The sequence below is a fragment of the Gadus macrocephalus genome, chromosome 8, assembly GCF_031168955.1.
Source record: "Gadus macrocephalus chromosome 8, ASM3116895v1".
Classification (NCBI taxonomy): domain Eukaryota; kingdom Metazoa; phylum Chordata; class Actinopteri; order Gadiformes; family Gadidae; genus Gadus; species Gadus macrocephalus.
Genome location: NC_082389.1, coordinates 3535727 through 3549737, shown reverse-complemented (window position 1 = coordinate 3549737; position 14011 = coordinate 3535727). Strand labels below are relative to the sequence as shown.

The window sequence follows — 14011 nt, the reverse complement described above, 5'->3', positions numbered from 1 at the left end:
ATATATTGTGGCGAGCAGCATAGGAATGACCAGACGGGAGGCAAGGTTCAAAGGAGTTTGCAACTCTCGTGCCCCATACACTGCACATCCTGGGAGTTTCCTTTATATTAACATAAAACCCGCATTACACCCCTCACCCACCACTGCCTCGGTGGCAGTGGCGCTTCCAGCGACCCTCCCAGGATCCTTTGCTGCACCCGGAATTGGCGACCAAGGCCCTGATTGCCACAATATATAGTAGATATCTGTGCAGTATCCAAATATTCATTATATTTCTCCAACTTCATGGATTATGGCGATTTGTATTCATCATACATATATTACCCCGGTATCACACGATTTCGTGCTCATGCACACGAAATGTGCACGAGGGAAAACGTGTCCCAAAGCGTGATGGTCCGACTTTGTTCGTGCTACACAGAACTAATTGTTAACCCATGCATTTTGAAAGTGACCGTTTCTCAGACTTTTTCGTGCTACACAAAACGACATATAGACCAATGCTTTTCAATTGGGGGATTTCAATTTCAAGACGGGGTTGCGCAGTGCAACCTCTAGTTATGGATAGGTCCTAACAAGCATACAATTGTTTCCGATTTTTGCAGCAGACCTCCACAAGACCTGAAACTAACCATGTCCCTTCACCCAGTGTCTCACACCAATGTAGTAAAATGTAGTAGTTTTACCATAATGGCTCTAAAAAGCCTACGTTTTCTTTTGGCCTAGTCTTTTCAATGGGCCTGCGTCCACATCACGTGGCTGTCGAGGTTGCTATGATGGTTGCTATGGATGCTGCTATCGCTGAAAACCAAACATGGATGACATAAATTTGATCAGTGGAAAATTAAATATTAACAATTTTTCGGCATTAAAAAACGGTTCTAGTTAGAAATGTGCCTTTAATCATCATAATCTTCATTCAGTGATTGTATATGATGTTGGTCAACTGCTTGTGGCGTTTTGCATGCTTATTTGGGGGTTTTATAGGAGTATAATCGGGGTAAGCTATATTCTGTTTAAAGTTGAAATATTATAATGTATTTCCAACAAGTAAACAGTATATGAGTTCCAGAAAACATGTTTTCAAAGCCGTTTGCTGGAAATAACTTTTAGGAAGAAAGTTCTCGCCTACGGCTATTCCCCTCTATTTTAGTCCCTTGATAATGTGCTGTTTCTGGTGTCTATAGCTTTAAATGCAAATGAGCTGCTGCCTATTGCATACAAATGACCTGTCAGAGTGAACCACAGCATGGAAGAGAAGGTATTGTTGCCGTATACGGACTCCCGGAGCTCTATATCTATATAATATAATGTTCTATAATATATAATATTCTATAATAATAAGAATATATAATAGAAACACTCCCATTCAAAATGCATGGGATTTAATTTTGTTCTGTGTAGTTCTGGGACACGATTCAATAGATACATTTTCATGAGCATGAGCACAAAATCGTGTGATACCAGGTTGCATATATACACTGCAGTGGTGGCTGGTGTTTTTTAAAGTGAGGGAGGATAGACTGCATGCTTGGTCGCCATTGGCCTGCTTGCACTGTTAGTGGCGTATGGTGTCATAAGTACGTGGGAATCAAGTTGTTTCAGGATGTTTTGGTGAACTACAAAATAGCAGAGAGGGATAATTATGTGAATAAAATGTATTCAAATCCACCAGTGGCAGCATTCAAATCAGGCCTACTCTTGATTTGTAAAACTAAATAAAAAAATCTGGGCCTATCAATGGGAACTATTTTTGCCCTCAATGACTGAAGCTATTGGTTGTAATTTGGCTGTTTATTTTCAGCTACAGTTGTTTTAAGAAAAATGAAGACCAAATGTGATGCCATTTAAAATGCATCATGCTCTGAATCATTCGCTAACATCCGTTCCATAATATCATACAGAACGGTCAGAGTAACAAGCAATTAAAAGAACAAGAACATTATTTCACAACTATTTACATGGGCTATAAGCCTAACATTGAGGCAAATGTGGATGTTAATTGACGTTTCAGAATGTTGGTCATGGTGATAAGCCAAATTAGAGTGAGGGACTGAATTTATAGATCAAGTCAATCCTCCTCGCTGCTTGCGTGGCAAAGATATCAGTGACCTGCCAAACCAAACTGGATCTTTTTTAAGTGATTTCAGAATTACGGCGCGTGTAGCTCCACGTTTTCGGCACCATTTCAGACAGCTTGGTAACCCAACGGAGGAGTGCCGAAATATAGGTAGGCTTGGCGCGTTTATTTCGGAACCTTATGGCGTTGGAAACACCAATATAATTGAACCGCGCCACACCAAACCGCACCGAACAGTACCGCACCGCTCGGTAGAAACGAGGCATAAGACTGAGCGCAGGGTTCGTTGGTTCTCATAGCCTAGGCTTGAGGGGTTAACCCCTCCCTCCGGGCTGCTCCACAGCCAGGGCTCCTGTTTATTGGTTCATACAAATACAGCTTAAGCGGTCTGGCATTTATGCCATAAAGAAATGTATAATAACAGACATGTGTGTGGCTTCTTCTCAGCATTTGGCTGATCAATCGACGTCTTGGCATGAGGGCAGTGTTGCCAGATCGGATTGGCAATTTCCAGCCCAACTATAGACATACAACCCTCCCAAACGGTATATTGCCAGAAAACAACTAAGCAATGGCAAATACAAGAGTACATACCTAAACGCAACCTAATTATTAACTATAGCTGCGTTTCCATCCCCCTGATTTTATGCGAATTTTTAAGTATCGAATCAGTAAACGGTGATGGAAACACCAAAATTCGCATAAAAATCCTCTAATTCGCAAAATAGTTGACCCGCTCGCTTGAGGTGGTTTTTGAGAAATGCGAAAGAGTGTAAATGCGCAAAATGGGAGATGGAAACACACTTTTTGAAACAGCTGTGATGTAGCGAACATTGAACACACAGGACTAGTGTGGGGGTGACCCCAGGGGGCGTTGTTGCACATTTTCTGCAACGCCCTATCCATTGTATGGGTCTGTAAAATGCTAATCAAAACAATCAAATGTATTTATCAAGCACCTTTAATAAAAAGGTTATTGATTGAGGGGAGATCTTATGTTTTATGTATGTTTTTGTCATGCATGTCTACGCTTCAAACTCGTGCATATTGCAGAAAACATTCAACAGCGCCCCCTGAGGTCACACTTTTCGGTGGGTCGCAGAATTCGGTGTAACTGTACGTTCACACCAAAAGCTGTAAAAGATGCAAAATCGCAGAATTCATTCATTTTGCTATACTTTAATATTATTCTTTCTGTTCAAGTCTGTTCAGTGGTACACATTTTTTGTTATTAAATAGTCCATTAAGTTAATTGTTATATAAGTGTTGTTAAAATAAAATGCTTTTTAAATTGAAAAATATCGTGGGATGTACCGAACCGTGGGTCAAAATTGTGATAAAAACCCAATTGGTGTATCGTTACAGCCCTAATATATACACAAACCTAAGAAGGTTTAACTCATCCAAAATCCTCACCTTCCCATGTTTGTTTCTCGTTTGCAGATCACACCAGGGATATTTATACGAGAATCTCTCTCCAAATCAACACAACAGCAATCAGATCACTTCCAATTGTTGTATTGTTGGCTGTCAGGGTTCCTCCTGCTATCTCATCAGAAGATCGTTTGAATTAGTCAGAATTTTGAGAAGTTAACACATTGGGCCACAATGATGAATACTTCGAGAGACAATTTGAGTTGTTCGCCCCCTAAGCGGTTGGCAGAAGCTGTTAAGAATGAAGGCAGGAAGACTGAAGGACCTTCAGGTACTCTGGACGTTTACACTCTTCCTCTGGAACCCCAGATGGTAGAGGGATGCAAGTGCTTCATGTTTGGAAAAGCCTCCGGTAAAATGAACCGCACCATCATGGTTCTAGGAGCCACTGGGGCGGGGAAGTCCACCCTGGTCAACAGGATGATCAACTACATCCTGGGGGTCACATGGGAGGATACCTTTAGATTCAAGTTGGTAGACGACGGCACGGCCAAGTCTCAGGCTCACAGCCAGACCTCTGAAGTCACCGTGTACAAGCTCAACCACCGAGAGGGCTTCAAGTTTGACTACTCCCTGACTATTGTCGACACACCGGGTTTTGGAGACACGAGAGGCATAGAGAGCGACAGGGTGATTTTAACTCAGCTGAAAAAGGTCTTCTCAGCTAAACATGGAGTCAAAGAGATTGATGCCATTTGCGTCGTGGCCAAAGCATCTCTAAATCGGCTTACACAAACACAGAAATACATCTTTGACGCAGTGCTCAAAATATTTGGCAAAAATGTGGCAGAAAACATCCGGATTTTGGTGACATTCTCAGATGGCACACCACCTGCGGTTCTCAATGCGATCATAGAGGCCGGGATCCCATGTCCTAAACTGAAAAATGGTTTACCAATTCACTTCATCTTCAATAACGCTGATAAAATGATACCTGATGCAAACAACGAAGATGAGGACGATGATGAGAACGAGGAGGTTGACCCGTTTAAATCACTTTGGAACAAGGGAACCAAAAGCATGTCCCGATTCTTTTCTGCTCTGAACGACATTGAGACCAAGAGCTTGAGCTTAACCAAGGAGGTGCTCAAACAGAGATATCAGATGGAGATCTCCATTGCGAATATCCAGAGTAAGATGAAATCGTCCTGGGCTAAATTTGACGAGATTGAAAAAAAATCTAAAATTCTCTACAGACACAATTCAGATAAGACAGCCAATGAGAATTTTGAGTTTGAGTCCGATGAACAAAGGATTGTTAAATTTAAAACCGACGAAAAAAACCTTAACTGTGAAAATTGTAAATCCACTTGCCACAGATATTGCGATCCACCATTACATGCCCCTTACTTTTGTAAGGTCTTTATCAATCATTGTTTTAGCGCAAGATGTACACAATGCAAAGATAAGTGCCCAGTACCGAATCATAGCCGTGATAATTTCTACTGGGGTTTCGAGATGGTGAAAGTCAAACAAACCAGCATGGAGCTGAAAGCAAAGTATCAGAAGGCCTCTGAGGAAGCCATATCCGTTGAAGATGTCATCAAAAGGATGAAAGAGGAGTGCAAATGCATAGAGGACGAGGTGGTCAAGCTGATAGAGCAATCAGTCGAGTGTCAAAACACCCTGAATGAGATCGCTCTGAACCCAAGTCCCCTCTCAACATCTGAATACATGACTTGCTGATAGAGGGAGAGAAGACAGCGTCCAAGCCCGGCTACCAGAAGCGCATCGATAAACTCCAGGGCATGAAGGCGGGAACCATTATGATGGGGAAGGTTGCTAGCGGGGCCACGGTAGCCTCGATGTGGGAGCAGGACAGTCCAGTGGTTAGTACCTCTCCCAGCGCAAAAGGGACTGGGTCCATTTAATAGCATGTGTCTACATATTAAAGCTTTTGATTTGATTACAAGGTTGCTCTTGATGAGAATTAACAGAGCAATGCAATTGCTAGAAATTAAACATGTTGATGAAAATGTTTTGTTAAAAATATATATATTGGGTCGCAAATTGGCAGAGTAAAATGCATAAATACGCTTTGTGATTTATTTTCCTAATTAAAATAGAGTGTTTGTTTAGCTCAGTTGCTGTTCGGCAACTGATCTGCACTCTCTTTCTCTCTTCTGTTGAAACTTGATCATAACATTGGATATGGCTGTAATGTACTTTTTTGATAAGATAAATACTTTTCTTATTATTTTCAAATTCATGGTTTGCTGTGTTCTTAATCAATAGTTTATAAATGTATATGTTACGGCAATTCATCATGCATTCTTGTTAAGTTTGGGTCCCAGGGAGACCCCAAATGTCTCTTTTGGATCTCGAACTGAAAAGGTTTTGGACCCCTCTATTAGAGATGAACAAATGCTCTCAAAACAATATTACCTAATGTATAATGTTGACACATATGTTACCTAAAAGAGAATTAAAGATGAATACGATGATCTATGTTGACTTTAGACCTTTTTATTTGATTGATGCCCATTGTATAATCTCAAATATTAGTTTGAAGTTATCCTTTGCAGGCTGCCCCTTCTGGTCAGTTTTAACGAGGTTATGAAACCACCAGCAGGGGGCGACAGTCAGAGATGGGTTTTGTGTTAACTTTGTATAACAGACGCTAACATTTATCGCTCCCAGCCACAGCCCTTCATTTTTATTTTAACAGAAGGTACAATTTCTCAATTGATAAAACACTTGTGTTCCCAACACAACATTAATCAAACTGTGTCAAATATCCAATACACTATTTTCTCTGGAACAGAAATAAACAAATATAAATTACAAAATGAGACTATTATAAAATATAACAGACCTGGCTACACAATAAAAATAAGGATGACACACACCCAACCGATGCTAAACACTGACCAACAAATGATTACACCTCGAAAGAGGTGGAAGTATAAGTACACACATATACAATATTTGTACTACGCAACTTGTTGGCGTTTGTATGGCGGTAGATTTGTGTCTTTATTATGCAATCAAACAGAATAGGTTTGAGAGCAAAACTTTCCACACTGCAAACAAAAAATAGATATGAGAGCAAAACTATCGACACTGCAGTTTTATTGCAAATCCAAAAGCTTTGCTTGCTGTTGAGCTGAATCTCGTGGGCGGGACCTACGCCGAAAGATGCAAGACATGTCTCTATTGGCCAGTCTCGATCGGAGTGACAGCTTGGCAACATCCACAGTTAACGAGAGATCGTTGAACACAAATTGTCCTGTTAACTAGTAGCTACATGCACAACGTCATGCAGGCTAATAGGCAGCCTGGGCACGTAACATACCTATGACTAGGTAATTGAGCTAAGCTAGCAGCTACAGGCTGACAAAATAATGTGTATTTTGTAACCCATTACAACATCCACAGATCGTTAAACAAAAGCAATCTACATGCACCAGTTCAAACATAACATTATTGCTATTACTATGACGGAAGACATACCTGCACATTTTCTGTCCTCTCAGCTCCCGAGTCCCGCTCTGTCTCATCATGGACTTCAAAACTCCCTCTCTCGTTACTAACTGTGGATGTTGCCAAGCTGTCACTCCGATCGAGACTGGCCAATAGAGACGTGTCTTACATCTTTCGGCGTAGGACCCGCCCACGAGATTCAGCTCAACAGCAAGCAAAGCTTTTGGATTCTCAAGCAAAACTTTTGGATTCGCAAGCAAATCTTTTGGATTTGCAAACAAAACTTTTGGATTCCCATTAATAATTTTTTTATCACATTTATTTTCACATTTAATAAAAAAAAAAATGATTGTAGTGTCCATAGTTTTGCTCTCAAATCTATTTTTTGATTGCAGTGTGGAAAGTTTTGCTCTCAAACCTATTTTGTTTGATTGCATAATAAAGACACAAATCTACCTCCATACGTTTGTAGCCAACATTGCAGTAAGCTAAGGTTAGAACCATTTCCGATGGAGTCGGAAGGGACTCTATCCTGGGAGACGCATCTCTTTAACGAGGGCGCCAGATTCGGCTGTCTTGTATGCAGCTGTTTACAGTAATCCTGTAACTGATATTTTGCCTGTTGGGCCTAAGGATAATGTGGGCATATGCTACCAAAAATAACTTTAGAATGGCGGCCAATATGTTAATGTTCATGACAGCATATCCCGTCTTTATTGTTGTAACAATGAAAACGTCTTCTGGGTCACATTAAGTGATAATAATGGTAATGGAAAGTTTTTAACTATTTATAACCTTAGTATTGCCAGTATATTTGATTGTTTTCCTTCTTATCGCATAATAATTCATTCCACACTATATTTTGGCAGACATTATTTACTTTGTTGGAGCTTCATCTTGGAATCAGCACATTTACCCCATAACTGCTTTGCCAGAAATGATGTACTTTGCCAGAAAAGTAAACGTGTGTCCTGTCTCATTTATCACTTCTGAAAAACTTTCCAGATTTCACCCCTTACCAGCGGGTCTGGTCAGGGTAAACTGAGATGGGAAAACCATGAGAGGTAAAAACATCCGCATTCAAAGCCAGTTTCACCACAAACAAGTTGGTTTCAGAGAAATGGCCTGACAGGTATAAAGAAGAACCCATAAGTAGATGGTTGTAAAGGTAAGTTGCAGGACCTTCGAAGCAAACATAATGTCTGCGGTCTGCGGACATCTAAATTGAGTCAGATTATGACAGTGCCCCACTCCCAAAATATTAGATAGAAGTCTGTTCCCTTTCTATTTTGCTTCATCTCTATTTTGACCAACTGTCCTGGATTTGAACATACATTCACATTGATGAAAGTATCGATTGTGAGCAAACAAAGCACATCGGACCAACCCTAAAGAGGTGGACGTATAAGGCAAGTACACACATACACGATATTTGTGTACTTGCCGTTGCTTATGCCCCATAGATAGCCTTGAAAATATGGGTTCAAGTTCGAAATAAGCACAAAAATATAATTCCATAAGCTTTAGTGAATAAGTATTCCATATGCATTAGAATTGGGACTTTTTAAGCTTCACATAAATTCGCGTCATTTGGGAGTCGAAACCCCCGCGCAGAAATTCAAGACTGACGCGCTACCTCCACTCTAGCACTCTGTCACGGAGACACAATGCGCAACAGTAAGCATTGTCTACATAAGGTCCAAAAGGACGATAAAATAACGAACACCCTTTGATGAGAATCTGTATCTCTCATGAAGAACCCCAATTTCGTTGTTTGCACAATTACAATAAAGTCTGAAATCTGAATATCGTCAGACAATGCCAAGGGATCGGTTCTGTCCCGTAAAACCCTCTGTCTCCGGAGAGACGCCTGTACGAGAAGTGCGCCGAGGTCCACGGGAACACCCACAAATGGTGACGCCATTGTCGGAGGAGGGGCTAGGAAGCTGCGCACGCCGATTTAAGTAGCCGATCTCCGGCTAGACTAAGCCGAAAAACGATAGTTATGTTATTATAACTCTAGTTCTATGATTGTAGGCGTAGCCGGCCCTTATGGGCTTGTCCCGTGCGCGCGCATGTGCGTGCTGAAAATTCAAACTATGCACCTATCAGCGTGGGCACCGCCCACATTTCCCACGGTATCGTGTCTATTAGGGCTGAACGATTTTAAGAAAAAATTGAAATTGCGATTTTTCTGGTAGAGATTGCGGTTTCGATTTCAACCACGATTTATTTTCTTTGAATCAAGTTTCAGTATAAATTAATATAACCAATGAATTCCATTAAGGTAATGCAATAATGAAAACTGATAATAATTTGCCACGGAGCCCGGTCGGGCACAGCCCGAACAAACTACGTGGCACCCCCCCTCTCTTCATCCCATGGGCCCACCACCTGTGGGAAGACCCGTTGGGGTCGGGTGCGCAGCCACATGGGTGGCAGCGAAGGTCAGGGGTCTCGACGGACCAGACCCGGGCGGCAGAAGCTGGCTCTGGGGACGTGGAACGTCACCTCGCTGTGGGGAAAGGAACCGGAGCTTGTGAGGGAGGTGGAGCGCTATCAGTTAGATCTGGTGGGGCTTACCTCCACGCACAGTCTCAGCTCTGGTACCGTACTCCTGGATAAGGGTTGGACTCTATTCTTCTCCGGAGTTGCCAAGGGCGTGAGGCGCCGGGCGGGTGTGGGGATACTCATAAATCCCCGGCTGAGCGCCACGGTGTTGGAGTTTACCCCGGTAGACGAGAGGGTCGCCTCCCTGCGCCTAAGGGTTGTAGGGGGGAAAACTCTGACTGTTGTTTGTGCGTATGCACCAAACAGCAGCTCAGAGTACTCTGCCTTCTTGGAGACCCTGAATGGAGTCCTGTATGGGGCTCCAGTAGGGGACTCCGTAGTTCTGCTGGGAGACTTCAACGCCCACGTGGGCAACGATGGAGACACCTGGAGAGGCGTGGTGGGGAGGAACGGCCTCCCTGATCTAAACCCGAGCGGTCGTTTGTTATTGGACTTCTGTGCTAGTCATGGATTATCCATAACAAACACCATGTTCGAACATAAGGGTGCTCATAAGTGTACCTGGTACCAGAGTACCCTAGGCCGAAGATCGATGATCGATTTCGTGATCGTGTCATCTGATCTGAGGCCGCATGTTTTGGACACTCGGGTAAAGAGAGGGGCGGAACTGTCAACCGACCACCATCTGGTTGTGAGTTGGATCAGGGAATGGGGGAAATTTCCGGATAGACCTGGTAAGCCCAAACGAGTAGTGCGGGTGAACTGGGAACGTCTGGAGGAGCCCCCCGTCCTAGGTATCTTCAACTCACACCTCCGGCTGAGCTTTTCTGGCATTCCTGTGGAGGTTGGGGGCATTGAGCCGGAGTGGGCGGTGTTCAAAGCCTCCATTGCTGAAGCTGCGGTGGCTAGCTGTGGCCTCAGGGTCTTAGGCTCCTCAAGGGGCGGTAACCCTCGGACACCGTGGTGGACTACGGTGGTCAGGGAAGCCGTCCGACTGAAGAAGGAGGCCTTCCGGGATATGATATCCTGGAGGACTCCTGACTCGGTTGCAGGGTACCGACAGGCTCGAAGGGCTGCAGCGGCTGCCGTGTCGGAGGCTAAGCAGCGGGTGTGGGAGAAGTTCGGAGAGGCCATGGAGAAGGACTTTCGGTCGGCACCAAAGTGTTTCTGGAAGACTATCCGGCACCTCAGGAGGGGGAAACGGGGAACCATCCAAGCTGTGTACAGTAAGGATGGGACTCTGTTGACCTCAACTGAGGAGGTCGTCGGACGTTGGAAGGAACACTTTGAGGAACTCCTGAATCCGAATCACACGCCCTCTATGTTGGAGGCAGAGCTCGAGGTTGATGGTGTTTCGTCGTCAATTTCCCTGGTGGAGGTCACTGAGGTAGTCAAACATCTCCGCAGTGGCAAAGCCCCAGGGATTGATGAGATCCAGCCAGAAATGCTAAAGGCTCTGGGTGTTGAGGGGCTGTCATGGTTGACACGCCTATTCAACATCGCGTGGGAGTCGGGTACAGTGCCAAAGGAGTGGCAAACCGGGGTGGTGGTTCCCCTGTTCAAAAAGGGGGACCAGAGAGTGTGTGCCAATTACCGGGGTATCACACTTCTCAGCCTCCCTGGTAAAGTCTACTCCAAGGTGCTGGAAAGGAGGGTTCGGCCGATCGTCGAACCTCAGATTGAAGAGGAACAATGCGGTTTTCGCCCCGGACGTGGAACTACGGACCAGCTCTTCACTCTCGCAAGGATCCTGGAGGGGGCCTGGGAGTATGCCCATCCGGTCTACATGTGTTTTGTGGATCTGGAGAAGGCGTATGACCGGGTCCCCCGGGAGAAACTGTGGGAGGTGCTGCGGGAGTATGGGGTAAGGGGGTCTATCCTCAGGGCCATCCAATCTTTGTACTCCCAAAGCGAGAGCTGTGTTCGTGTTCTCGGCAGCCAGTCAGTTTCGTTCTCAGTGGGTGCTGGTCTCCGCCAGGGCTGCGCCTTGTCACCAATCCTGTTTGTGATATACATGGACAGGATATCGAGGCGTAGTCATGGTGGGGAGGGGTTGCAGTTCGGTGGTCTGAGGATCTCGTCACTGCTTTTTGCAGATGATGTGGTCCTCATTGGATCATCGGCCTGTGACCTTCAGCACTCACTTGATCGGCTGGCGGCCGAGTGTGAATCGGCTGGGATGAGGATCAGCACCGCTAAATCTGAGGCCATGACTCTTAGCAGGAAACCGGTGGATTGCTTACTCCGGGTAGGAAATGAGTCCTTAGCCCAAGTGAAGGAGTTCAAGTACCTCGGGGTCTTGTTCGCGAGTGAGGGTACTATGGAGCGTGAGATTGGCCGGAGAATCGGAGCAGCGGGGGCGGTATTGCGTTCGCTTTACCGCACCGTTGTAACGAAAAGAGAGCTGAGCCGCAAGGCAAAGCTCTCGATCTACCGGTCGATCTTCATTCCTATCCTCACCTATGGTCATGAGGGCTGGGTGATGACCGAAAGGACGAGATCGCGGGTACAAGCGGCCGAGATGAGTTTTCTCAGAAGGGTGGCTGGCGTCTCCCTTAGGGATAGGGTGAGAAGCTCAGCCATCCGTGAGGAACTCGGATTAGAGCCGCTGCTCCTTTACTTAGAAAGGAGTCAGCTGAGGTGGTTCGGGCATCTGGTAAGGATGCCCACTGGGCGCCTTCCTTGGGAGGTGTTTCAGGCACGTCCAGTGGGGAGGAGACCTCGGGGAAGACCCAGGACTAGGTGGAGAGATTATATCTCAACACTGGCCTGGGAACGCCTCGGGATCCCCCCGTCAGAGCTGGTCAATGTGGCCCGGGAAAGGGAAGTCTGGGGCCCCCTGCTTGAGCTGCTCCCCCCGCGACCCGACCCCGGATAAGCGGATGACGATGAGGATGAGGATGAGGAATAATGAAAACTGCTGGCAACAGATTTCAAATGCAAGACTGTTTATTCAAGTACCTAAGAAACAACAACCAAAAAAGTCAAATAAAAAGGGAGCCCTCTTTCTTAAGTAAACTTGCTTCAATGGCTCATCAGCATCAAAATAATTGCACTTTTGTAAAATAAAAAAAAATAAAAAAAATAAATAAATAAAAAAACCGCAGCTTTGACGATCCCAAAATCGTAATGCTTGAGATCGCGATTTTCGGTCGAAAACGATAGATCGTTCAGCCCTAGTGTCTATATAACGCAGTGTATACCGTCGCTCATCCTCCACGCTTTTCTTTCAGCATTTGGAGGGTACAGCAGGTGGGAAACTAGACGGCTACGCCTACAATCATAGAACTAGAGTTATAATAACATAACTATCGTTCTATTTCATGTAGGCTACGCCGTCTAGGCTTCGCCTTATGGGCTAAGGTGAAGCTGCGAGCGGAGCCCGATCAATGTACTCCTGCTGGACCCCAGTCAAAACGACCTAAGTCACCAGAGCACATTAAGACTCAAAAAGCCAAGGAAGTGTAAAACACAACAGCTTGATAAAAAACGAATTCCTCCTAGATCAAGCAAGGCAATGATCAAGGGAGAAAAAAGTGAGTCTGTAAAGACTCCGGCTCTAATCCGTGCTTCATGGAACCCATGAAAAGGAAAAGAAAAACCAGAGCAACACGGTTTCCATTAGGTCCGCTACCACCGGGGGCGGAGCTACGGAATCCGGCTCTCCAATAATGGGACTCTCTCGGCCATTTCTTATTTGAAGAAAACGGCGGGAGTGCCACACTGGTAAACAAAACCACCAGACAATTGGCGAGCCAATAGAAAAACCCCTAGCCTGTTTTTCATTTGAAAAAAGGTGGAAGAGTAAGACTGGTAATCATTTGATTGTTTTCCTTCTTATCGCATAATAATTCATTCCACACTATATTTTGGCAGACATTATTTACTTTGTTGGAGCTTCATCTTGGAATCAGCACATTTACCCCATAACTGCTTTGCCAGAAATGATGTACTTTGCCAGAAAAGTAAACGTGTGTCCTGTCTCATTTATCACTTCTGAAAAACTTTCCAGATTTCACCCCTTACCAGCGGGTCTGGTCAGGGTAAACTGAGATGGGAAAACCATGAGAGGTAAAAACATCCGCATTCAAAGCCAGTTTCACCACAAACAAGTTGGTTTCAGAGAAATGGCCTGACAGGTATAAACCACCACCGGGGGCGGAGCTACGGAATCCGGCTCTCCAATAATGGGACTCTCTCGGCCATTTCTTATTTGAAGAAAACGGCGGGAGTGCCACACTGGTAAACAAAACCACCAGACAATTGGCGAGCCAATAGAAAAACCCCTAGCCTGTTTTTCATTTGAAAAAAGGTGGAAGAGTAAGACTGGTAATCAAGTCCAACTCGCCAGCCGGCGAGAGGAAATCCAACCACGCCGCTTTAAAGAACATGTCTATATTCTTAAGCCGTAAAAGGGGTCCCGGACTCCAGCATAGAGTTGCCGAGTGAGCCCCTGGACATGTCTAACATGTAAAAACGGACAAAGGGGCCGGGGGAAGACCATGACGCAGCCGCGCAGATGTCTTCCACCGAAACACCCTTGAGTAGAGCCGTTGAAGCGGC

The 14011-nt window shown here is 44.9% G+C and overlaps 3 protein-coding genes and 1 long non-coding RNA gene across 6 annotated transcripts in view; 3 read left to right on the top strand and 1 right to left on the bottom strand.

Annotated features, from left to right (window-relative positions):
* The window catches only part of slc39a6 (solute carrier family 39 member 6), a 583352-nt gene that overhangs the window by 484286 nt on the left and 85055 nt on the right, over positions 1–14011 (bottom strand). The gene's annotated exons all lie outside the window — the stretch shown is intronic.
* The window catches only part of LOC132462545 (uncharacterized), a 570484-nt gene that overhangs the window by 493511 nt on the left and 62962 nt on the right, over positions 1–14011 (top strand). The window lies entirely within an intron of this gene.
* On the top strand, positions 3606–5960 carry LOC132462555 (uncharacterized). The gene has a single exon (XM_060058132.1). It carries the CDS (start codon positions 3689–3691, stop codon positions 5198–5200), a length of 1512 nt encoding a protein of 503 aa, XP_059914115.1. The 5' UTR covers positions 3606–3688; the 3' UTR covers positions 5201–5960.
* On the top strand, positions 9127–12549 carry LOC132462520 (uncharacterized). The gene is made up of 2 exons (XR_009526872.1): positions 9127–9224; positions 12348–12549. It is a non-coding gene; the product is annotated as an uncharacterized LOC132462520 (long non-coding RNA).

Bases quoted from the DNA above. Each gene is read 5' to 3' on its own strand.
- LOC132462555 (XM_060058132.1), top strand. From the start codon at position 3,689: ATGATGAATACTTCGAGAGACAATTTGAGTTGTTCGCCCCCTAAGCGG.